Here is a 24,611-nt window from a genome sequence, read left to right as displayed (position 1 = left end):
TGATGAATAATCCTGCTGTAAACATTCTTTTTGTGGACAAATATTTTTATTTTCTTGAATAAATACCAGAAGTAGAATTGCTGGGACATAGGGAAAATGAATGAGTAACTATAAAAAAATGGCCAGCCAGGCGTGGTGGCTCATGCCTGTAATCCCAGCACTTTGGGAGGCTGAGGTGGGCAGATCACCTGAGGTCAGGAGTTCGGGACTAACCTGGCCAACATGGTAAAACCCCATCTCTACTAAAAATACAAAAATTAGCCCAGCATGGTGGCAGTTGCCTATAATCCCAGCTACTTGGGAGGCTGAGGCAGGAGAATCGCTTGAACCTGGGAGGCGGAGGTTGCAGTGAGCCGAGATCGCGCCATTGCACTCCAGCCTCGGCGACAAGAGCGAGACTCCATCTTAAAAAAAAAAGAAAAAAAAGAAATGGCCAGCTGGATGCAGTGGCTCATACCTATAATCCCAGCACTTCGGGAGGCTGAGGCAGGTGGATCACCTGAGGTCAGGAGTTCGAGACCAGTCTGGCCAACATGGTGAAACCTCATCTCTACTAAAAATACAAAAATTAGCCGGGCATGGTGGCTTGTGCCTATAGTCCCAGCTACTGGGGAGGGTGAGGCAGGAGAATCGCTTGAACCTAGGAGGCAGAGGTTGCAGTGAGCCGAGATCACACCACTGCATACTTCAGCCTGGGCGACAAAAGCAAAAAACTCTTGTCTTAAAAAAAAAAAAAAAAAAAAGGCCAAAGTTTTTTCCAAGATAGTTTCACTATTTTTACATTCTACCAGAATTAGATGAGAGTTTCCATTGCTTTATATCATTACTAACATTTGGTATTGTCCACCATTTTGTTTTAGCCTTTTTTGTGAGTATGACTAGGGTCTTATTGTGGCATTCAAATTTATTGAGATATAATTTATATACAATAAATCCATCTTTTTAAAATCTCTGCTTCAATGAGTTTTGGCAGACATACACAGTTGTGAAACCACTTCCATCACCCCAAAAAGCTCCTTTGTGCCCCTTGCCCTTTCCCAACTACTTCCCCCTCGAAACCACTGCTTTCCTTTATTATCTTTTCTCGAAATCCTTATGGGATTTACTCTTTTGCACCTGGCTTTTTTTTCTTTTCTTTTCTTTTTTTTTTTGGCTAGTTATGATTACTCATTTTATTTTATTTTTGTAGAGACGAGTGTCTCACTATGTTGCCCAGGCTGGAGTCAAACTCCTGGTCTCAAGCGATCCTCCTGGCTTGGCCTCCCACAGTGCTGGGCTTACAGGTGTGAGGCACTGCACCCAGCAAATCTGGCTCTTTTCATTTAGCATAACGCTTTCAGATTCATTCATGTTGTGTTTATTTGCTGTTTGTTCCTTTTGATTGCTGGGTGATAATGCATTGTTTGAATGTATCACGATTGTTTACGCTGTTAGTAGCTGCTAGGTATTCCAGTTGTTCCTGTCGTTTGGCTATTTTTAATAATGCTATCGAATGCTATCAACGGTCACATGAGGGTCTTTGTGTGGACATGTTTTTATTTCTCTTGGGTAAATATCTAGACATGGGATTGCTAAGTGGTATGTTAAATGTATTTTATTTTTGATACATATCTATATTTATTTTTATTTTTTGAGAGGGAATCTCACTCTGTCGTCCAGGCTGGAGTGCACTGCTGTGATCTTGGCTCACTGCAACCTCCCTCTCCTGGGTTCAAGCGATTCTTGTGCCTCAGCATCCCAAGTAGCTGGGACTACAGGTGAGTGCCACCATGTTGGGCTAATTTTGTATTTATAGTGCAGACGGGGTTTCACCATGTTGGCCAGGCTGGTCTTGAACTCCTGACAAATGATCCGCCCGTCTCAGACTCCCAAAGTGCTGGGATTACAGCCGTGAGCCACTGCACCTGGCCTGAATTGCTTATACTTTTGATGAACATTTGTGTATGTGTTTTTATGTGAACATATGTTTTCAGTTCTCTTGGGTGTATACTCAGGAGAATTGCTGGGTCCTATGGTAACTCTTTTTTTTTTTTTGAGACGGAGTCTCGCTCTGTTGCCAGGCTGGAGTGGAGTGGCATAATCGCAGCTCACTGCAACCTGTGCCTCCCGGGTTCAAGCAATTCTCTGCCTAAGCCTCTCGAGTAGCTGGGACTACAGGTGCCCGCCACCATGCCTGGCTAATTTTTTGTATTTTTAGTAGAGACGGGTTTCTCCATGTTAGCCAGGATGGTCTCGATCTCCTGACTTGTGATCTGCCCGCCTTGGCCTCCCAAAGTGCTGGGATTACAGGCGTGAGCGACTGTGCCCAGCCAACTTTATTCTTTTAAATGTGGATGTCTAGTTGTTCCAGAAGTATCTGTTAAAAATGTTATTCTTTCTCCATTGGATTATTTTGGCAACCTTATAAACAATCAATTGACCATAAATGTATGGATTTATTTCTGGATTGTTAGTTCTATTCCAGTGATCTAAATGTCTGTCTTTACGCCAGTACCATAGAGTCTTGATTACTATAGCTTCATGGTAAGTTTTCAAATCAAGAAGTGTGAGTGCTCCAAATTTGTTTTTATTTTTCAAGATTATTTTGGCTGTTCTGGCTTCTTTGGATTTTCATATGTATTTTAGGGTCAGCCTTTCAGCTGGGCATGGTGGCTCACGCTTGTAATCCCAGCACTTTGGGAGGCTGAGGTGGGCGAATTGTTTGAGTTCAGGAGTTCAAGATTAGCATGACAAAATCCCATCTTTACAAAACAAAAAACAAAACAAAAGAAACATTAGCCAGGCTTGGTGGCATGTGTCTGTGGTCCCAGGAAGATCACTTGAGCCCAGGAGGTGGAGGTTTCAGTGAGCTGAGATCACGCCACTGTACTCCAGCCTGGGCAATGGAGAGAGACCCTGTCTGAAAACAAAATTTTTTTTAAAATAGGCTTTTATTTTTTATTTTATTTAATTTTTGACACAGGGTCTCACTCTGTAGCTCAGGCTGGAGGGCAGTGGTGTGATCTCAGCTCCCTGCATCCTCCGCCTCTTGGGTTCAAGCAGTCCTCCCGTCTCAGCCTCCCAAGTAGCTGGGACTTACAGGCGTGTGCCACCACACCCAGCTAATTTTTGTATTTTTAGTAGAGGTGACCATATTGGCCAGGCTGGTCTTGAACTGACTTCAGGTGATCTTCCTGCCTCAGCCTCCCAAACCCAAAGTGCTGGGAGTACAGGTGTGAGCCACTGTGCTCAGCTTGTTAATTTTTTTTTTTTTTTTTTTGAGACGGAGTCTCACTCTGTCACCCAGGTTGGAATGCAGTGGCACCATCTCAGCCTCACTGCAACCTCCACCTCCCGGGTCCAAGGGATTCTCCTGCCTCAGCCTCCCAAGTAGCTGGGGTTACAGGCGCGTGCCACCATGCCCGGCTAATGTTTTGTATTTTTAGTAGAGACAGGGTTTCACCGTGTTAGCCAGGATGGTCTCGATCTCCTGACCTCATGATCTGCCCACCTCGGCCTCCCAAAGTGCTGGAATTACAGGCTTGAGCCACTTACCCTGGCCCAGGAGTATTGCTTTAACAATATAAGGTTTTCTGATTTATAAACAAGAATGTCTTTCCATTTATTTAGGTCCTTAATTTCTTCCAACAGTCTTTTCTAGTTTTCAATGTACAAGTTTTTTGTGCTTCTGTTACATTTATTCCTGGCCGGGCACGGTGGCTCACGCCTGTAATCCCAACACTTTGGGAGGCCGAGGCAGGCGGATCACCTGAGGTCAGGAGTTTGAAACCAGCCTGAACAACATGCAGAAACCCCATCTCTACTAAAAATACAAAATTAGCCGGGCGTGGTGGCGCATGCCTGTAATTCCAGCTACTTGGGAGGCTGAGGCAAGAGAATTGCTTGAACCCGGGTGGCAGAGGTTGAGGTGAGCTGAGATCATGCCATTGCACTCCAGCGTGGGTAACAAGAGTGAAACGTCTCAAAAAAAATTATTCCTAAACATTTCATTCTTTTTCTTTTCTTTTTTTTTTTTTAAGACAGAGTCTCGCTCTGTCACTAGGCTGGAGTGCAGTGGCGAGATCTCAGTTCAAGCCATTCTCCTGCCTCAGCCTCTTGTGTAGCTGCGACTACAGGCATGTACCACCATACCCAGCTAATTTTTGTATTTTTAGTAGACACAGGGTTTCATCATGCTGGCCAGGATGGTCTCGATGTCTTGACCTCGTGATCCGTCTGCCTTGGCCTCCCAAAGTGCTGGGATTACAGGCGTGAGCCACTGCGCCCGGCCAATTTTATTCTTTTTGATGCCAGACTTTGTCCTCTGTCTGTAAGTAGGATGACCTCATCATGAACATAATACTGTCTGGAGATGTTTCCTTGGTTGTAAAATGAGAAGCCTAAGGAGATTATTTTTATGCTTCCTTAGTTGTCCCCTTCCCCTCGACTTTTCAGTGTTTAGTCTGTATTTTGAGTCTGCTTGAGTGTCCCTATGACACATCTGCTGGTTAATTTGCAGCCACCAGTGGGGCTTCTCTGCCGTAAAGGAGATAAAGGACATGGAGAGGAATGGCTTTGGAGTCCAACAGGCCATTGTCCTGGTAAGCCTTTACTGGCTGTGTGATCTTGAGGACGTTATTTCACCTGAGCTTGTTTTTTTACTTGTTGAGTGGGGCTGTTATTGAGGATTCAGTAAGCGAAGTGAATGACAGCACCTGGGGCACTGCTAGCACACTGGACCCATTTCATAGATTGATGTGCTGTAACAGCCCAGGAAGGTCTCACTCGGCCACCCTAGCAGAAGTGCAGTGCCACAATCACGGCTTACAGCGGCCTCGACCTCCTGGGCTCAAGCAATCCTCCCCCCTCAGCCTCCCAAGTACCTGAGACTACAGGTGTGTGCCACCATGCCTTTTTTTTTTTTTAATTATTTTTTGTAGAGATGAGAGTCTCACTCTGTTACCCAGGCTGGTCTCCCCACTCCTGGCCTCAAGCAATCCTTCCTCCCTCAGCCTCCCACAGTGCTGGGATTACAGGTGGAAACCTGCACCTGGCCTCTTCCTAACTTTTCATTGTGAACATCCAAAAAACTACAAATGTTGAAATCATCTTATTATATTAAGATGATTTCTGGATTAATCCATATCTTCTACCTCCATAACACTATTTCTGATCTGGGCAAGGGCAGCTTTTCCCCCCACCCTTCTGTTTTTTTTTTTTTTTTTTTTTTTTTTTTGAGACGGAGTTCTGCTCATCTCCCAGGCTGCAGTGCAATGGCGTGATCTCGGCTCACTGTAATCTCCGCCTCCTGGGTTCAAGCGATTCTCCTGCCTCAGCCTCCTGAGTAGCTGGGATTACCAGTGCCCGCCACCACGCCCAGCTATTTTTTTTTTTTATTTTTAGTAGAGATGGGGTTTCTCCATGTTAGCCAAGCTGGTATCGAACTACTGAACTCAGGTCATCTACCCGCCTCAGCCTCCCAAAGTGCTAGGATTACAGGTGTGAGCCACTGCGCCCTGGGCCTAGTTTTGTATTTTTAGCAGAGACGGGTTTCACCATGTTGGCCAGGCTGGTCTTGAACTCCTGACCTCAGCTGATCCACCCGCCTTGGCTTCCCAAAGTGTTGAAATTACAGGCGTTAGCCACCGTGCCCAGCCTCCTTCCTATTTAATGACTTCTGCCCCTACTTCCTGCTTTCATCATTGCAGTAAGAATGCGCTGGTCTAACGCTTCAACCCGGCTGTCTTTAGCCAGAGACAGAGCTTTGAAACCTGGGAATTTACTGCTTGGAAATGGGATAGAATTCTAAACATTTTCCTTTTGAGGGTTTATTCAGATGAATCCTGGGCCCCTAGTCTTAGGGAGCTGGAAGGCCGTCTTTCTGGAACAGGTGTTCACTACTTCTGTTTATCGGGTCTCAGCCAAGTAGACCTGGAGCTGCTCCCTAGCAGAATGTGGTGCACTCTTCTGGGCGCCTCTTCCTCTCCTCATGTCTCCTCCAACATTCAGCTTCCACGCTACCCTTTCCAGAAACATTTCCAATTCCCATCAGCTAGGTTTTCTTTCATGGATTCCCTCTTGCATTCCTTGCATGCATCACTTGGTACTTTGTACTTTGTCATGCTATCTTCTAGACCTTAAGCTGGTTAGGTTGAGGGCAGGGCTGCATGCTGTTCGTGTGTGCTCTGCCTGGCCTGGCACAGATGTAGCTGCTCCATGGATATCTGCTGGGTCACTGAGCTGAAGCAGGTGGATGCTTGATACATTTTCTGGGGCTGGCTCTGATTAACGCTGAGTGAGTTCACCTCACGTTAAGATGCTGGTAAGGTGGCTCATGCCTGTAATCCCAGCAATTTGGGCGGCCAAGGTGGAGGATCACTTGAGTCCAGGAGTTCGAGACCAGACTGGGTAACATAGCAAGACCCTGTCTCTATAAAAATTTTAAAAAGTCAGCCAGGCATGCTGATACACACCTTTGAGTCCCAGCTACTAGGGAGGCTGAGGTAAGAGGACTGCTTCAGCCCATGAGTTTGAGGCTACAGTGAACTACAATTGTGCCACTGCATTCCAGCCTGGGTGACGAGACTGTCTTAAAAAAAAAAAATGCTGTTTGTTTTCAGACTAAATAGCAACAGGTCAACGTATCTGAAACCCTTTAGCAGTCATGTATGGTTAGTGTAAATCTCTGTGATAAAAGAAAGATCTGGAATTGATACCAAAGCAGCTCAGTACTTTTTAGTGTACTAACATTTAACAACTTGTTCACAGCTACTGCAATGTTCAGATGGAGGATCAATAATCTCTCCATTCTTTGAGCATCTAGCGTATTACTGGACTCATGTGTAATCTCTCTCAGCCTTCTAGGTTTTATTTCCACACATTTTCCTTCCCTTCAACCCGATTCCAACTGACTTCTTTGTATTCAGTTAGCAAACAGGAGTGTTCCCCTAGCTTCGTCTTGTTTCTCTGTTTTTAAAAGATGGAGTCTTTGGAGTGCAGTGGTGAGATCTTGGCTAACTGCAACCTCCACCTCCAGGATCTGAGAGATTCTCCTGCCTCAGCCTCCCGAGTAGCTGGGACTACAGGTGCCCACCCCCACGCCCTCCTGATTTTATTTTTAGTAGAGATGGGGGTTTCACCATATTGGCCAGGCTGGTCTTGAACTCCTGACCTTGTGATCTGCCTGCCTTGGCCTCCCAAAATGTTGGGATTATAGGCGTGAGCCACCGTGCCTGGCAAGTCTTGTTTTTTTCAAGAAGTTACTTGGGACTTAGGCAGATATGATCCGTCTTCTTAGATCCCCCTTCTCATCCCCGTAAGATGAAGGTGATTAGAAGACCGTCAGGTCATCCTTAAGGGGTCCTGTATCAAGGTGTTAAGTAGGTATCACTTCCACCTTGACTGTTAGCTGACACCTGCAGTACTTTTTCCCAGAACTTTGGATAAATTCACCAAGATCTACTTGTGAATACATTATACCTAGTAGATTAAAGAGGCTATAAGCTAATGCTTTCACTTTTTCCTCTGAATCCTAAGCATTAGGCCTAAAACGGGTGTACTCCAAGACAAAAATGTGTTATCAAGTGAAACAAAGTCAGGGTGTCTGTCTCACACAGTTTATTTAACAATAGGTAATAAGAAATCAAATTTAACAGTCTATACAGTGATCCAAAGTTCATATTTATAAGTAATCAACTTTAATTGCATGATTTACAACAGTTGAGGGTTTTTGCTCTCTATTTTCAAGTTTTATAGAAAGTGTGTGTGTGTGTGTATGTGGAGTGGGGGTAGGGGAAGGAGGAAGAAAGCAAGCAAAGAAGAAACCCCCAGGGACATTTTGCATGTTAAAATCATCCCACCGGAATCGTTTCTTACCCTCTTTTTAATTTTTTTCCTTTGTTAGATGTAAAAATAACGAAAAAATTCTTTCAAGAAACAGAAACCACAATATATAATACATCAATTTGGCAGCTGCCCCTGTATATTTCTGAAAAAGTCATTTTTCTCTCTACATGTACAAATTATTTTAATACTTGAAGTTTTACGCTCAGACTTACAGAATAGAAAATTTTCTGGAGCACAAAAGTTGACTGGAGGGGAAGAAAGGGAGTTTTTTTTTTTTTTTTTTTTTAAACGTTTTTTAAAAGAATGAACATCTTTGCACCCAGAGAAAAAAAATTGGTATTTTAATATATATTTATATATATTTATATATATATAGAATGTAATTTTAAAGTAACATTAACCCCTTTTGTCCTCTGGTTTTAGAAATGTTTTAACTCTTCCATAAAGTGAGGAAAATAGGGAAAAATGTCAACCATCTGCACCAGTAAATAATAACTATTAATATTACATATGTTCATTAATTTAAAAAAAATAATAAAACCTATTGGAGGTGCAAGGCAGGAGCATATTGTTTGGCTTCACAGGCCTCAGCCTCCTCCCAGTGCACACTTGAACCACACACACAAAGGGGAAGAAAGGCTGGTGGTAACCAGCCATAACAAAAATATATTCTTTGTATTCTATCATCCCTCAGGTTCATCTTGCATGTTTGCTTTAAACCACAAACGGCTACTGCACAGTTCTTATGTGTTCCAAGGAAAATTGTCTTTTAGGCTACGAAAGATTCAAAAAAATTGTTTTCGGTACAAAAAGTCTTAAGAGAAAATAATTTTTTTGCTCCCAAAATACTACAAGGTGTCTCTAGTGTATGTCTAGTGTACTCTGTGAGAGGTTTGAATTCAAGTCTGAGTTATCGGTGCTGAGTCCCAGGTCCGTGGCGCTTGCACCATGGAGGTTTGCCATGCCTGGATTGCTAGCAAGCTGAGAAAGCATTGAATTCTGGTCCGGGCTGGCAAAATGCCCTTGTTCCATGGGGTTGGCCTGGGCAGCTACCAGTCCAGGATGTGGGGAACTTGTCTGTGGGGAAACGTGGTGTGGAGAAGGCTGAGGCTGCATCCTTGGGGAAGGGCTGGAGTGGGGGGGCTGGGACTGTGGCCGTGGAGAAGGGACAGGCTGGGGAGAGCGCACTTGATTGGAGAGTGAATTAGGGATCTGCTGGCCTTGTAGGTGTGGAGACTGGGCCTGATTTGGGAGCATATGCTGCTGGGGGCTCATGGGGTTGGGCTGAGCAGGAGACCCCATTTGTTGCTGAAGGAGTCGCTGCTGATAGGCCTGTAGACTGGCACCTGCCTCTGCTCCCAAGGCCTGGGGAAGCTGGCCCATCTGTCCCATATTTCCTTGTTGCATCTGTTGCATGTGATGCTGCATCCGCTGCTGCTGCTGCTGCTGTGGTGGGTAGCCAACTCCTTGGGGTTGCTGGAACTGGTTATGGTTGGCCATTCCAGGGCCTATTCCTGGCCCTGCTCCCTGTTGCTGCTGCTGTTGCATCATTTGCTGTCGTCTCAAGATGTCTCGGAATTGTGAAGGCATGGTGTTGTGGTTCATGTTCATCTGCTGAGCCTGGGGGCTCATCCCTCCCATGGGTGGCTGGAGTTGCTGCTGTGGTTGCTGCTGGGGCAGGCCAGCCCTCTGGACGCCCGCCTGCATTGGATTCATGTTCTGCACGGCTGGGTTGGAGTGGACCCCCTGCTGACCTGGCATGGTAGGTGGCTGCAGCCCTGGCTGCCCCGGGATGGGTTGTGAATTAGAGTTGGCATATTTGGCAGCCCGCTGCTTGATGAATGCAGCCAACAGCTGGGGGTTGGCGTGAAGGATACTAAGCACCTGTTGCTGCTGTAGGGGAGAGCTGGGAGACCTGAGAGTCCGCAAAAGGTTTTGTAAGGCTTGTTGAGACACAGTGCCTGGTTTGAGTGGGCTCACACCTACCTGGCCCAATCCTGGTTGTGGAGCCATGTTCAAGGGTTGACCATGCTGGGCCACTGACATCATGGCTGGCCTTGGCATCCCAGACTGTAGTTGCTGGGGCTGAGGCAATCCTCCTTGGCCCCAGGGTGGCTGTTGCTGCATCCCTGTCGGTCCCATCCCTGGCTCCAAATGCCCACTGGGACCTCTGGTCATGGGAGGTGGGTTCATACCCATGGGGGCCATGGGAGTCATCGGGGGCATCTGGTGTTGGATTGGCCTTTGAAAAATTTGCACGTGGGCCATCTGGCGCTGCGTCTCTGCTGCTCTCTGAATCTGCATTGCCATTTCCACTGCTGCAGGTGGCGGCCCTGGAAGGGGTGGCTGAGCAGTCTGAGGAGGGGTTGGAGGGGTCACCTGGCCTGCTGCCTTACCCTGGGACACAGGGCCAGCAGCTTGAGTCCTGGGCAAGTAGGGTGGCATGCTATTGGGAGGGGTAGGCTGAGGCTGAGAAGTGGGCTGGGGTGTCTGCGGGGTGGCTGGCTGTTGGCCAGTTGGTGTCGTTGGAGTGGCAGGAGTTGGGGAAGGGAGGCCCTGTTGCTGCCCAACCACACCAGTCCGCTGCATGCTGGCCATCCTCCTGCGAAGCATTTGGGCCTGCTGTAATCGGTGCTGCAGTTGTTGCTGCCGGAGCTTCTGCTTGATGTTTAGGCAGAACGGCACCGGGCATTTGTTCTCCTGGCAGTGCTTGGCATGGTAGCAGCAGAGGGCAATGAGCTGCTTGCAGATGGGGCACCCGCCATTGGTTTTCCGTTTGCAACCCTTGGTATGCTGCACAACCCGCTTCATCTTCTGGCAGGATGGCAGTGAGCAATTGGCATTCCGACACTGGCAAGCATGGACCAGAGACTGGATGCAGCGCTGGATACTCAGGCGGCGAGAATCGCCTGGGCTCTGGGTGGCTGCAGCCTGCTGGTTGTTGCTCTCATCATCTAAGCCAAGACCTAGTTTCTCCATTTTGTGGTCATGGTTTTTAGTGTTATAGCAGGTGATACACAAGTCATAATCCTAGGGAAAAAACAGGAGGTGGAGGTAAACTCTCCAAGATTTAAGTCATTCAAAAGTATTTTAGATATTCTGTTTGGGCTAGAAAAGCCCCTTTCATAGAACAAAAACTAGCCTCTTCAGCTCTGCCCCTCAAACATGAGGCCAAGCCCCTACCATCCCACAGGCCTATATAAAACACGTGGCTGCATGGCCCCTCAGAACAACCCTGCAGAGCTCACCTCCTCCTCCCCACAACCTGGTGCCTACCTCACAGACAGTACAGTGCCAACGTGTCTCCACATGGTGCTTGCATTCATTGCAGGTGTAGACAAAGCGGTCCTGGCTCTGTGTGTGCAGCTCCACCAGCATGCATATGGTGGACCACTGGGCTCTTCGGAGTGAAGAGAACTCCAGGTGCTTGTCCCTTGCCAGCGTGAGAAAGGCATCCCGACCATCCATCAGATCGCAGGGAATGAGAGGGTCAGGATCAACAATGGGAGGCAGGGAGTTGGCGGCAGGGCCAGCAATGAGGCGGATCACAAAGAAGACCTGAAAAACAGACAATCTCTTTTTTTGAGACAGGGCCTCGCTCTGTCCCCCAGGCTGGAATGTAGTGGCGTGATCTTGGCTCACTACAACCTCTGCCTCCTGGGCTCAAGCAATTATCCCACCTTGGCCTCCTGAATAGCTGAGACCACAGGCCCACACCACCAGGCCTGGCTAATTTCTGCATTTTTTGTAGAGACGAGGTTTCGCCATGTTGCCCAGGCTGGTCTCAAACTCCTAAGCTCAAGTGATCTGCCTGCCTCAGCCTCCCAGAGTGCTGGGATTACAGGTGTGAGCAGGTACAGCAGGCTGAGCAACAATGAGACTGGCGAATGCTGTGTTAGTTTCACCACCATACGCCTCCTGCTCCTTTTCCTGCTTTACCTCTTTGGTCTCTTGAGACTGACTATAAATAGAACTGAAATGCACATCCTGTGATTTTTTTCTCCTTCATTCAGTAACTCCTTCAGAGTAAGAATGGTCTGGGTGAGGTATAGCACCATGTGCAGTGGACATTTTGCCTCAAGGCAGTCTACTTTAAGATGCAATCCATGGTTTAACCTCAATCTAATTACAACAAACCAGACAAATTCAAATATGGAGACAGTATGAAAAACAACTGGCCTGGACTCATGAAGGTCCCCTATGCAACTTTCCTGTGTAACTTTTCCTACAGGTTTGGAAGGGAATGGAATGGATAAAAAATCTTAAGTCCTTGTTGACAAAGCAATAAAATTCTTGTTCGTTGAAGTTTGAAAAAACTTGTAACCATCATCAATTCTCATAACCATCAGTGTAAAAGGTATAAAAAGCTGGTATTACCTATGTATTTGACATTAATTAGTATATAACTATAAACAGCTATTAAAGTAATAAAATGTAAAACATCCCCCCTTAAGAAATTAGAAACTTGTGAGAAACTGCTGTACTCATAACAGATTATTCCACATCTGTGCACACCGGCAGCCACACTCAACAGTGTCTCTGGCCAGCAACGTTCGCTGCTTCTGTCACCCTACAACCAGGCCAATACTTGGATTTACAACCTAAATTTAAACAGTCATGGAATGTGTCCACAATTTAAGTCAAACCTATTACAATATATTCTAAGGGCTTTTCCCAACTGCCTAGGATTCTGTGGCATTACTTACTGCTTGAAATAGCTAGTAACTATTAATTGTTAATAATCATTACCTAATGTATTGGAACTCAGGAATCCTTCCATTTCACTAGCATGGCTGAGATAATGGTTATTACCATTATTACATCGTAGCCCATTATTCTAGGCTAACAAAAAAGGGGTGGTGATGGGGGGAGCAGTGGGGGAAAAGATACTTTGAACACCTATGTATATAGGTGTTTACCATTATAACATCATTATAACAAATTCCTCTCTAAAAAAGATTTTGTGTAACTATTTCTCTCCCAAAGAGACTGGTTAACCAATTTTTAGGTACGGAATTACAACCTGAAATCAAGCCTTCATTTCCCTCTCAACTTAATTACCACTTCCTATAAGAACTTGATTATATGTCTGAGAACCGAGATAGTAAAATGAGGAGTCTGATCCGTAACTGACTGAACAATTGAGATTACTACCATTGGACAAACCCTGACAGGAATTACTCCTCAATTCTCATAGCTTTTGTTATCAATTATATGATATTAAAGAGAGAGAAAAAAAACCTCACCCAGTTATTTTCCCAAATGACTACAAAAACAACTAAACAATGTAAATGATGAAATAACTCAAAAAGTTTTGAGAAGGGGGTTGTAAGTCCGTATGTGGAAGTTTAACTTTTCTCCAATTCTATTTACTAATTCACTTTCAGAAAGGTTAAATCTTTTTATTTTTTGAAACAGAGTCTCGTTCTGTCACCCAGGCTGTAAGTGCAGTGGTGTGATAATGACTCACTGCAACCTCTGCCTCCCAGGTTCAAGTGATTCTCCCACCTCAGCATCCCAAGGATTACAGGTGTGTGCCACCACGCCAGGCTAATTTTTGTATTTTTAGTAGAGACGGGGTTTCGGTTCGCCATGTCAGCCAGGCTGGTCTCCAACTCCTGACCTCAAGTGATCCGCCTGCCTCAACCTCCAAAGTGCTGCGATTACAGGCATGAGCCACCACGCCCAGCAAACAGTCAGTGTTTTTATTCATTTCTTATTTCTTTTTCTGAGGCATAGTTTTGCTCTTGTTGCCCAGGCTGGAGTGCAATGGGGTGACCTCGGCTCACTGCAATCTCCGCTTCTCAGGTTCAAGTGATTCTCCTGCCTCAGCCTCCTGAGTAGCTGAGATTACAGAAATGTGCCACCATGCCCGGCTAATTTTGTATTTTTAGTAGAGCAGGGTTTCACCATGTTGGTCAGGCTGGTCTTGAACTCCTGACCTCAGGTGATCCACCTGCCTTGGCCTCCCAAAGTGCTGAGATTACAGGTGTAAGCCACCATGCCTGGCCAGAAATCTTGCCGTTTTTCCCCAACTCTGGGTGGCTGCATCTTACCTCTTTATGCTTCTCCATGGTGGCATATAGTTTCTGTGAGAGGTCGTTAGATACATTGGGCATCCCGGGTTTCTTCTTGTTGCCCCTACTCAGGCTGCTCTTATTTTTGCTGGTTTTCTTATTATTCTTCTTTTTAGCATTTTTGCTGTCTCCCTTGGTCACCTGCAGAGTAGCACAAAGGAGACAAGAAAATAAGGTTTTTGTTAAGTAATTTGGGACTAACACTGAATATCTCCCTTCTTTAAAACTAGATATCATAATCTTATGCCTGTAACTTATTTTACTAGCTGTTCTCTTCACTTATTCTTTCTCCTTAAAGTTGTTATTTGACCTAATTTTCTCCCAGTGATCTTTCATTAAGGCAATGGCAGCCCGTTAGCTTTTTGCCTAGAAGAGGCCACAGAATGTGCAGACCCTGCAGATTGAATGTATCCCAGATTGGGGCTAGGGAACAAGGAAGTGGGGGGCACTTTGGGGTAGTGAAGAGCATATCAAAATGGGGAGCCAGAAGACCTTGGTTTTATTTCCTTCCACTCATATTCTAAAATGTTATGAGTCTACAAATACTAAATGACAAGGCTGTAAGAGTTTGTTAACAGACTATTTAAGGGTGCCTTTTGTAAGTTAAATTCAATGGAGGTAATTCTAGATATGCTATGGGGAAATAACTGGTGAGGTTACTAAGCCAGGCTTAGTAACTTAACAGGTAAATTCTGGCTCAGGCCTATTTTGTATAGCTAAGAATGGTTTTTTACATTTAAAAAGAGTGTGTGTGTTTTTAAAAGAGAGAAAATGTGCCAGAGATAGGTGACCCACAAGGCCTATAATATTCATAACCTAGTCCTTCAGATAAGTAATCTTCTATCAGTTTTTCAGGATTTCCTTCAGTTTATCATTTCACATTACTCAAAGTCCGAGATGCCATTTTAAAAGGGGGTCTGATGCTTTAAAAGTTTAATACCACTGAAACGGAACCCTAATAACCTCTCTAAGCCAACGCTGCTTGTCCAACTTAAAGAGCTCTTTTACGCCTGAGAGCTTTAAAACCCAACTGAAAGTTTAAGTGCACTTCTGGATTAAATATTAGAATCATGATAGAAGTTTCAAAGGAAACTCAAGTGCCCTTACATCTGTGCTTTCATTGCTGGTGTTTTCCTCTCGTTTTCTCTCTTCTTCCTCCTGTTCCAGTTCCTTAATGCTTTCTTCCAGAACATTGGGCCAGAAATCACCCTCAAAGTAAGGCAATTCCTTTGCACTTGTTAATCTATCTTCAGTAGCTTGTTTAAAAATATCCTGCGAAAACATGCATGTACATGTAGGAATTTCTATGTTCTTTTAAAGCATTGATTATACAGAATAATCATGGCTGACAAGAAACATGAAAGCTTAAAATGTCTTGAAAGCTGGCAGAGACTTGATACCTAAGCCGTAGGCCAGGGAGTATTTAGAAAAACAAACAGTGAAAAGGCCTGGCCTTAAGTCAATATTTCCGGTTTTCTGTTTCTTCTCACAAAAAACAGGGAGCTTATCTGCCTTTATATAACCAAGTGGCAATTATCCTGCCAGGATCAATGTCAGGGTGGTAGCGCCATCATGCACGCCATGGCCCTCACCACTCCTTGTCACAGAATACGTGGTATGAAGCATGCCCTCCTCACACCCATCCTTGGAATTTCAGCAGCTTTTACTGACAACTTTGTTCAAAATGACCAAAACTACAAATACTGGAAATACTATCTGCTGCAGAATGATTTGCTGGGCTGCTTAGGAAAACTTCTTTATTTAGTTGAACTACTAAATTGAGGAAGACAAGTCTGTATCATGAGACAGCCTATATTTATGAATGTTTAACATAATATTGTTAATTAAGAATATATTTTTGGCGAGGTGCAGTGACTCACACCTGTAATCCCAGCACTTTGGGAGGCCGAGGCGGGTGGATCACCTGAGGTTGGGAGTGCGAGACCAGCCTGACCAATGTGGAGAAACCCCGTCTCTACTAAAAATACAAAAAATTAGCCTGGCTTGGTGGTGCATGCCTGTAATCCCAGCTACTCGGAAGGCTGAGGTAGGACAATCACTTGAACCCAGGAGACAGAGGTTGCAGTGAGCCTAGATTGCACCATTGCACTCCAGCCTGAAACTCCGTCCAAAAAAAAGGAGAATATATTTTTGGCTGGGTGATGTGGCTCATGCCTATAATCCTAGCACTTTGGGAGGCTGAGACGGGCGGATCACTTGAGCTCAGGAGTTTGAGACCAGCCTGGGTAACATGGTGAAATCCTGTCTCTACAAAAAATATACAAAAATTAGCTAGGTGTGGTAGTGTGCACCTAGTCCCAGCAACTCAGGAAGCTGAGGTGGGAGGATGGCTTGAGCCTGGGAGGCACAGGTTGCAGTGAGCAGGTATCATGCCACTGTACCCTAGCCTGGGTGACAGAGAGTGACCCTGTCTGAAAACAAAACACCCCCACCCCTAAAACCCTAACCAACCCAAACCAAACAAAAAACCAAAACAAAAAGATATATTTTAAGGCCAGGTACAGTGGCTCATGCCTGTAATCCCAACACTTTGAACTGCTTGAGGCCAAGAGTTCAAGTCCAGCCTGGGCAGCATGGTGATAACCCAACTCTATCCCCACCCTCCCCCCAAAAATAAATAAAATTTTGGTTACATGTTTAAAACAGGGATTTCTTGATCTACCACTCTTCAAAACCTGGTTTTTCTTACATTGAAAAATTCTGAATATACAAAATAAAAGCAATCAAATTAGCATTTTTAGGAATTACATGCAAGAGGTAGAACAAGCAAGACTTTTGTTTAAAAAAAAAAAAAAAAGTTAAATGACAGAATACAGAGCAGCAACATTAGTGCATTTCCAGATCTATTGTCAGCACCTGGCCCCCATGTCCCAACTGACCTTGTAGTCATGGACAATACGCTCTGATACAGCCTTGTCAAGCATTTTTTTGTACCATTCCTGCAGTCGCTTGGGCTTGGGTATCTTCTGGTCAGGAGGATGGCAATGGAAGATATAATCATCTCCCTCACTTGGTGGACATGCCCAAATATGCCCTGTTGTGTAACTAACAATACAAAGAGAAAAAACATTAAGGAAAAGAGATAATCTATTCTAGAAGGCTACATTTTAAACCACAAGGTGGAGTTGATATAGACACCAATAATTTTTCCCAAGATAACACAGTGTATATATAACCCAGAATGAGATTAACATTGTGAGGCCAAAATTAGGCATAACTCACAGTAGTAACAATGGATCTCATATTGCCTACTTATTTTTGGAGGCCATGGCGGGATGTTGTGAATCTCAGCCACAAAGTGGATGACTTAGCCCTGGATCCAAAAACCCTAAGTTTGCATGTTAAGACCAAATGAAGATTACACTGCAAAGGAAAATGGACCCGTTTAACAAGAGAGCTAAATTAAAAGGCACACTGTTTAGAGAAACAGACTTCAAGATGAGGGAGTGAATGTTTCCAATGACATACATACTCTAAAGGTAAGAAGTATCTCCAGAACTGTTTTTGGTCTTGATACCCAGGTTGTAAAAGGATCAAAGGCAGTTAAAATTCTGCCCTCAAATGAGAGGCACAAATCAAACTTCAAAGCAAAGGGGACCCAATGGCTTAGCTTACAAACAAAACTAATGTTGGATGGGTGAAACTAGGGCCAACATATCCATTTCTCTCTACTGACAACATTAACTTCAAAGGGGCTCCAACAAAGTTGAGAGAATTGTTAGGTAAAAACTAAAATGAGGAAAAAAAGGCCAAGAGTTATATATTTGCATATTTAACCTATATCTCACCAGAATGCCATGCTAGTTAAAAAAAAAAAACCCCATTATCAAAATATGCTTACCCTAATTTCTTGACATATTCTAAATAACCAATTAGGATTTCATGATAGACTGCAGTCCTCAAGCATTTAGGACGGAAGAAATGAACACTATCGAGGTAAGATATGTATACTCTCCTATACAAAATGAAGAGGAAAAAAAAAGTCAGGTCACATAATGAGTTCTTTACTCCATGTGCCTAATAACACCCTCTCACTCTCCCAGGCTCTTTGCTCACATCGTTATTTGTGAAGCTCATCACAGGCAGGTAGGCGACTCCACCGTGAACCCTTCAGGAAAGTTCAATGAGCCTGTGGTTTCCTTCTATTTGTAGTAACTAGCAGTGCCTGGCACATACACATCAATCAGTATTTGGTGATCCCTATACATTTTTATTATTGCCTTTATACTATTTTTGGAGAAAAGAAATTCCCACCCTATTTGTATGATATATTTTCACAGAGCTACTTAATCCAGATTTAAGCTCATTTTCTGAAGAGTAGTACGTTTGTTTTCAAATTCCAATTTCAGGTTGCTATTCATATCCTTTATTACTATGACCACAGAAAAGCAGTATCGAGTGGTTATTTTGTTTGGGGGTTTGCTTTTTAATGTTTCACTTTAAAATTATTGGTCACTTGAGATTTTGCATTTCCAAACCAAACACACTAAACATTTTCTTGCTTGTTATGCTTTTCCACCTATTATAAGTTGGAACTCCCACACAAATCTGGAGCTAGCCACTGTGAGCTAGTCATACCTCTGGTTGGGTGGAGGGCAGTCAGAGCCATACTCTTGAACATGCATGCCAAAGAAGCATAGGTCAACGCCATCAATTTCTTCAAAGGCAAAGAGGGCTTTGGTTCGGTACGGAAAGGATTCTGCCATCTCTCCACTGTCCACAAACCTATACAATTGAGATGGTGGGGGAACCACAACATAACTCATTCAGATTGAAATCACCAATAGTAACCACGTATGAGCAATTTTGGATCCACGAGGAGAAGAAAAGTGAAATCACTAGATACCTTGCTTTCATGCCTGGTTTTACTTCCACGGTTTTGTCAGAAGCATGAACTACTCTAACAGTGACCTCTCCTGACTCAGGGTGATTCTGTCGCCTCAGAAAGTCATTCACACGATTCTCTAGAAAGGTGCCAAGTCTGGTAGATGGCAACCCTAGGAATGTAAAAGTTAAATTACTGAGGTGCAAATTTACTATTGTTAGTCTTAAGGTTCAACCTCAAATCTCATTTGTACTTTTTTCAATACAAACAGGATAACTTGGTGAAATTTTAAAAAATCATAGCAAAGCAGTAACTACTTTGCAGATTTGCATGTCATATTAGTGCAGCGAACATGCTAATCTTCATATCATTCTAATTTTAATACATGTGCTATTAAAGCAGACACAGTACTCAATAATTTCTAAATATCATTTTCCCCAACTTTTCATTTTGAAAAATTTCCAATTTTGGAAGAGTTTATAAAAATACATAACAGGGGCTGGGTGCGGTGGCTCACGCCTGTAATCCCAGCACTTTGGGAGGCTGAGGTGGGTGGATCACCTGAGGTCAGGAGTTCGAGACCAGCCTGGCCAACATGCTGAAAACCCCGTCTCTACTAAAAATACAAAATTAGCCAGGCATGGTGGTGCACGCCTGTAATTCCAGCTACTTGGGAGGCTGAGGCACAAGAATCGCTTGAACCCGGGAGGCAGAGGCTGCAGTGAGCTGAGACAGCGAGACTCTGTCTCAAAAAAACACAAAAAAACAAAAACAAACAAATAGAACAATGGCCAGGAGACAAGGCTCACACCCATAATCCTAATCCCTGTACTTTGGGAGGCTGAAGTGGGAGGATTGCTTGAATCCAGGAGTTCAAGATCAGCCTGGACAACACAGTGAAACCTTGTTTCCAAAAAACAAAAACAAAACCCAACCAACCAAACATATATATATATATATACACACAAATATATAAACAATGAACATCTCTATGTACTTCGCCTAGATTGCAGTAATATTTTAAAGTAACAAAGGTTGAGCATTTTGAGAAACCTTACAAGAATCAAAATAATCTGTAGATCAGTAAAACACCCCAAAACTAAATCAAATACTACATTTAGATTATTAGATTAGATTTAGATTTAATTACATGATAAAATTTTTGACATCCTCCTGGCACAACAGAAAAGAATCACATAAGGCCAAAAGGTAGCCCATATAAATGGTGTGAACTGAGGGGCTGGGCCTGGTGGCTCACGCCTGTAATCCCAGTACTTTGGGAGGCCAAGGTGGGTGGATCACCTGTGATCAGGAGTTTGAGATCAGCCTGGCCAACACGGCAAAACCCCATCTCTACTAAAACTATGGGTGTGGAGGCACATGCCTGTAGTCCCAGCTACAATGGAGGCTGAGACAGAAGAATCACATGAACCTGGGAGGCGGAGGTTGCAGTGAGCTGAGATCATGCCACTGAACTGCAGCCTGGGTGACACAGTGAGACTCTCAAAAAATAAAATAAAAAATAATACATAAACAAACTGAGGGATGGCAATTCCGGCCAATCATTTCCACACCTTATTCCTCCTTTATGAAATGCCCCAAATAGGGAAAAATATAGGAACAGGAAAAACACGTATCTTGTGCATTCTACAAATCCGTTCCTTGGAAATTTTTTTCTTTGGTCTAATAAATTTCACACCAAAAAGTATATTGCAGATCAAATACAAGGAGATTATAGAATTATTTTTACTCTATTACTGTGATTAAAAACAAAGTAATTCACTTTGGATGGTTTCTTATCTAGGCTTCAGGTAAGTTTTGCCAAAATTTACCTTTAAGAATAAAACTTACTTTTAGCAGAAAACTTATTTTCTTTCCTAGTTCGTGCACTTTTCTTTAAACAGCCATCACAGACGAATCTAAATGTAAACCAAAACTTTGCTTACACAACTTAGATAAACCATTGAATTTATACTAACAAAAAGTTAAAATTCCAAAGACAATCTAGCGGAAGTATTTCTAAATTTCTAACGAAGAGTTAATAAAACTAATATACAAAGAGCTTTTAGAAATCAGTAAGAACAAAAAAGATAATTGAAAAACAAGCAACAGACATGAAGAAACATGAAGGGCATATAAATTGGCTTACACAGGAAAAGATGATCAAGGATTACAAATCAAGATAGGTTTTGCTAATGTGACTGGGGAGAAAAATCCTAAGAGGTGACATTTCCTATATGCTACTAGTTGGAAAGTACATTTTGAGAGTAGAACCAATAGATTCAGTTACTGCAAATGCACATGATATTTGTCTCTAAGTAGAGTTTCTTGTATAAACTTGTTCACCAACCAAGTAAATAAATGGATTATAGTATGTTACAGAATACTATGCATCCATTAAAAATGCAGCAGACATAAATAAGTGTCTATGACCAGCCAGGCGTGGTGGCTCACGCCTGAAATCCCAGTACTTTGGGAGGTCAAGGTGGGTGGATAATTTGAGGTCACGAGTTCAAGACCACCCTGACCAACATAATGAAACCCCGTCTCTAGTAAAAATACAAGAATTAGTCAGGCATGGTGGTATGTGCCTGTAATCCAGGCTACTCGAGAGGCTGAGGCAGAATTGCCTGAACCCAGGAGGCGGAGGTTGCAGTGAGCTGAGATCACACCACTGCACTCCAGCCTGGGCGATGAAAGTGAGACTCTTTAACAACAACAACAAAAAAAGTCTATGGCCTATAACAAAATACAAAAATTAAAAATTAAAAATTACATGTAAATCAAAAAAATGTGCCGGGCGCAGTGGCTCATGCTGTAATCCCAGCACTTCGGGAGGCCGAGGTGGGTGGATCACCTGAGGTCGGGAGTTCAAGACCAGCCTGACCAATATGATGAAACCCTGTCTCTACCAAAATACAAAAATTAGCCGGGCATGGTGGCACATGCCTATAATCCCAGCTACTAGGGAGGCTGAGGCAGGAGAATCGCTTGAACCTGGGAGGCAGAGGTTGCAGTGAGCCAAGATCACGCCATCGCACTCCAACCTGGGCAACAAGAGCGAAACTCCGTCTCAAGAAAAGAAAAAAGAAAACGTATGATTGTATGTACAAAAGAGTGTTATTCCTGTAGCGAGGAATCTGGGTGGGAAGAGAGAAGCTGAGACTGTCGCTTTTTACTTTATAAATTGTCATACTATTCAAATTTTATAATGAACATAAATTACTTTTAAGAAAAAGCAAGCTTAACACAGTAATAACAGATTATTTTCATTCAGCTGACTGATCCTAAATTAGAAGAACCACAAGAAGTCTCTTAATCATTCTTATGAAATCTGTTAAGGAAAGCACTAAAAAGGCACGCTTAAAAGACAAGTCACACTGAAAATAAAGTATCCACTAAACCATCACCTATTTTCCTTAGTGTTATTTTCTATGTGAAAATAACGGTGAAAAAAAGAAAAGTGAAATCTGTCAATTAGCCTGCCCTTTCTTGTAACCTCCAAATCAGGAACAACAATCAGCCCAAGAACAGAGCAGAAGACATGGAGATCCCATCTTAATGAGAGGCACTGGATGTCCCATATGCCCCCTTCCTTTGGAACATGGCTGGGATTAGTTCCTCTTGTACAGAGCGATGGCCCCTCCCTTTTACTAGGCAATTACATTATGACTACAGCCTTATAACTTGCTGTTCCTGCCCTAACCAAATGGTGACCCTTACCAGGGCCAGACCTGATCATGCCAGCAGCATGATCCTAGTTTCTAGATGCCTGAACAAATGCATTTACTTTTTTCTTTGAGACAGAGTCTCACTCTGTCACCCAGGCTGGAGTGCAGTGGCGTGATCTCAGCTCACTGCAACCTCCCCCTCCCAGGTTCAAGTGATTCTCTTGCCTCAGCCTCCCTCCTGAGTAGCTGGATTACAGGCGTGCACCACCACACCAGGCTAATTTTTGTATTTTCAGTAGACACGAGGTTTTGCCATGTTGGTCAGGCTGGTCTGGAACCCCTGTCCTCAGGTGATCCGCCCACTTCGGCCTCCCAAAGTGCTGGGATTACAAGCGTGAGCCACCTCGCCTGGCCAAAGGTATTTACTTTTGACGTGTAATAACTACAATATAATTTTAATAAACAATCCAGCAGAATAAAATATATTTATATGGCTAAGAATGCATAAAAATAAGATAAAAATCTATTTTTGGATACTAGGTTACTTAATTTTTAAAAAGCGAACTATAATTATCGTGGCCAAACCCAAAGAAAACAATTTAAAGATAGTAACTTTGAAGATATAATACAGTCAATTGCATAGAATAAAAAACTTGTTAATATTCATGATAAAGAAAAATTCCAGAGAAAGTAACAACGTAAGACTTACCCAGCGGGCCAGATGATCTCATGGTGAAGGACACAGATCTGATGCATCTTTCTTCCGCACTCTGTACATTCAACAAACCTGGAAGAGCAGAGCCAATTCCAAAATTAACCCCAAAACTTAACCAAATGAAAACCTGCAATATTTCCTATGACTTCTGACAAAGACAGCCAAGGTCATGACCAAAGAACCGAAAACAGTTTTAATAAAGTTTCTATTTTTTTTAGAGATAGGGTCTCTGTTGTATAGGCTGGAGTGGGTGGCATGATCACAGCTCACTATAACCTTAAACTCCTGGGCTCAAGCCATTTTCCTGCCTTGGCCTCTCAGCTACCTGGCTAGGATAGGCACATACTATCATTCCTGGCTGGTTTTTTTTTTTTTTTTTTTTTTGAGACGGAGTCTCTCTCTGTCGCCCAGGCTGGAGTGCAGTGGCGTGATCTCTGCTCACTTCAACCCCTGCCTCCCGAGTTCCAGCGATTCTCCTGCCTCAGCCTCCTGAGTAGCTGGGATTACAGGCGCGCACCACCACGCACAGCTAATTTATATATTTGTAGTAGAGACGGGATTTTGCCATGTTGGCCAGGCTGGTCTCGAACTCTTGACCTCGGGTGATCCTGCCTTGGCCTCCCAAAGTGCTGGGATTACAGATGTGGGCCACCGCGCCCGGCCAAGTCTGGCTAATTTTTAAGACAGATTCCTGGTGCTGAAAATTCCAAATAAATCCAAATACCATCCCATCCATTTTAGGAACATCTAGAAAACATACATGTCAGTCCTCCATGATCTAAAAGGCCTCACTGCAAACTAGAAGTTTAGATCTTTAACGTTTCACATTCAACATTAAGAATATTAAAATTAACATTAAGAAATAATGTTCCTTAGTACTTCAGTGTTTTCCATGGTTTTACTATCCATTAGATGTATGTTATGTAGATTTAGCCCAAGAATATAGGATCATCTGATTGGTCATGCAAACCTCAAGAGAATGAAAGGGAAAAAGAAAAGCCAAAGCGTACTGACTATTCAAGGGGATCGTACTTACAGTTCAGGATCCAGTGTGTCATTTTTTCTCTTGGAAAATTGTTCTTTATTTATTGTACTAAGGAGAGAAAAGGGACACAATGAGAAAAAGTGATAGAGATGAGCAATCTGACTGCTGTTCTAACCAAAGGAACAAACTTCACACTATAAAGAGATTCAGGTTTTTTAAGAATACACATTTAAATAGGTGCATTCTTGGCTCACACAAAATGCATGTTTATGTAAAGGAATATTCTATAGGACTTCATAGTAAATAAATTTCCTCTTATCAGAAATGGAGAACCCAGGAAGAACTAGAAATACTATTTCTTCTTTTCCTTTTAAAATCTTGTCTGTTACTACTCTTGGTGTTAGGTATCATTGGCTTCCCATCCTGAAACCCAGCATAACACACTGCTCATAGCCTCACTACATACAAAAGCTAACAGTCTTACCATTCTCCA

The 24,611-nt window shown here is 43.4% G+C and overlaps 1 protein-coding gene, 1 long non-coding RNA gene and 1 pseudogene across 12 annotated transcripts in view; 1 reads left to right on the top strand and 2 right to left on the bottom strand.

Moving 5' to 3' along the window:
• Positions 1-24,611, top strand: part of LOC129052675 (uncharacterized) — a 99,278-nt gene that overhangs the window by 6,905 nt on the left and 67,762 nt on the right. For 7 of the 8 annotated variants that reach the window (XR_008517782.2, XR_008517786.2, XR_010139471.1 and 4 more), the window contains 2 exons: positions 1,636-1,757; positions 4,499-4,580. This is a non-coding gene — a long non-coding RNA (uncharacterized LOC129052675). Of the gene's footprint in view, positions 1-1,635; positions 1,758-4,498; positions 4,581-6,958; positions 7,384-24,611 lie in introns of those variants that run through there. The other variant, XR_010139472.1, reaches the window with a different exon arrangement.
• Positions 7,582-24,611, bottom strand: part of EP300 (E1A binding protein p300) — an 89,008-nt gene continuing 71,978 nt past the window's right edge. For all 4 annotated transcript variants that reach the window (XM_054543514.2, XM_009234416.4, XM_054543515.2 and 1 more), the window contains 11 exons: positions 24,170-24,226; positions 23,128-23,205; positions 20,599-20,666; positions 18,769-18,919; positions 18,501-18,647; positions 17,764-17,877; positions 16,802-16,967; positions 15,009-15,173; positions 13,881-14,042; positions 11,101-11,382; positions 7,582-10,854 (listed from right to left, as the gene is read on the bottom strand). In XM_054543514.2, the coding sequence (XP_054399489.2) occupies positions 8,686-10,854; positions 11,101-11,382; positions 13,881-14,042; positions 15,009-15,173; positions 16,802-16,967; positions 17,764-17,877; positions 18,501-18,647; positions 18,769-18,919; positions 20,599-20,666; positions 23,128-23,205; positions 24,170-24,226 (3,559 nt within the window). In that variant the 3' untranslated portion in view covers positions 7,582-8,685. The remainder of the gene's footprint in view (positions 10,855-11,100; positions 11,383-13,880; positions 14,043-15,008; positions 15,174-16,801; positions 16,968-17,763; positions 17,878-18,500; positions 18,648-18,768; positions 18,920-20,598; positions 20,667-23,127; positions 23,206-24,169; positions 24,227-24,611) is intronic.
• On the bottom strand, positions 19,050-19,149 carry LOC112130688 (U6 spliceosomal RNA; annotated as a pseudogene).

The sequence above is a fragment of the Pongo abelii genome, chromosome 23 (assembly GCF_028885655.2).
Source record: "Pongo abelii isolate AG06213 chromosome 23, NHGRI_mPonAbe1-v2.0_pri, whole genome shotgun sequence".
Classification (NCBI taxonomy): domain Eukaryota; kingdom Metazoa; phylum Chordata; class Mammalia; order Primates; family Hominidae; genus Pongo; species Pongo abelii.
This window is presented reverse-complemented; position numbering and strand designations above follow the sequence as displayed.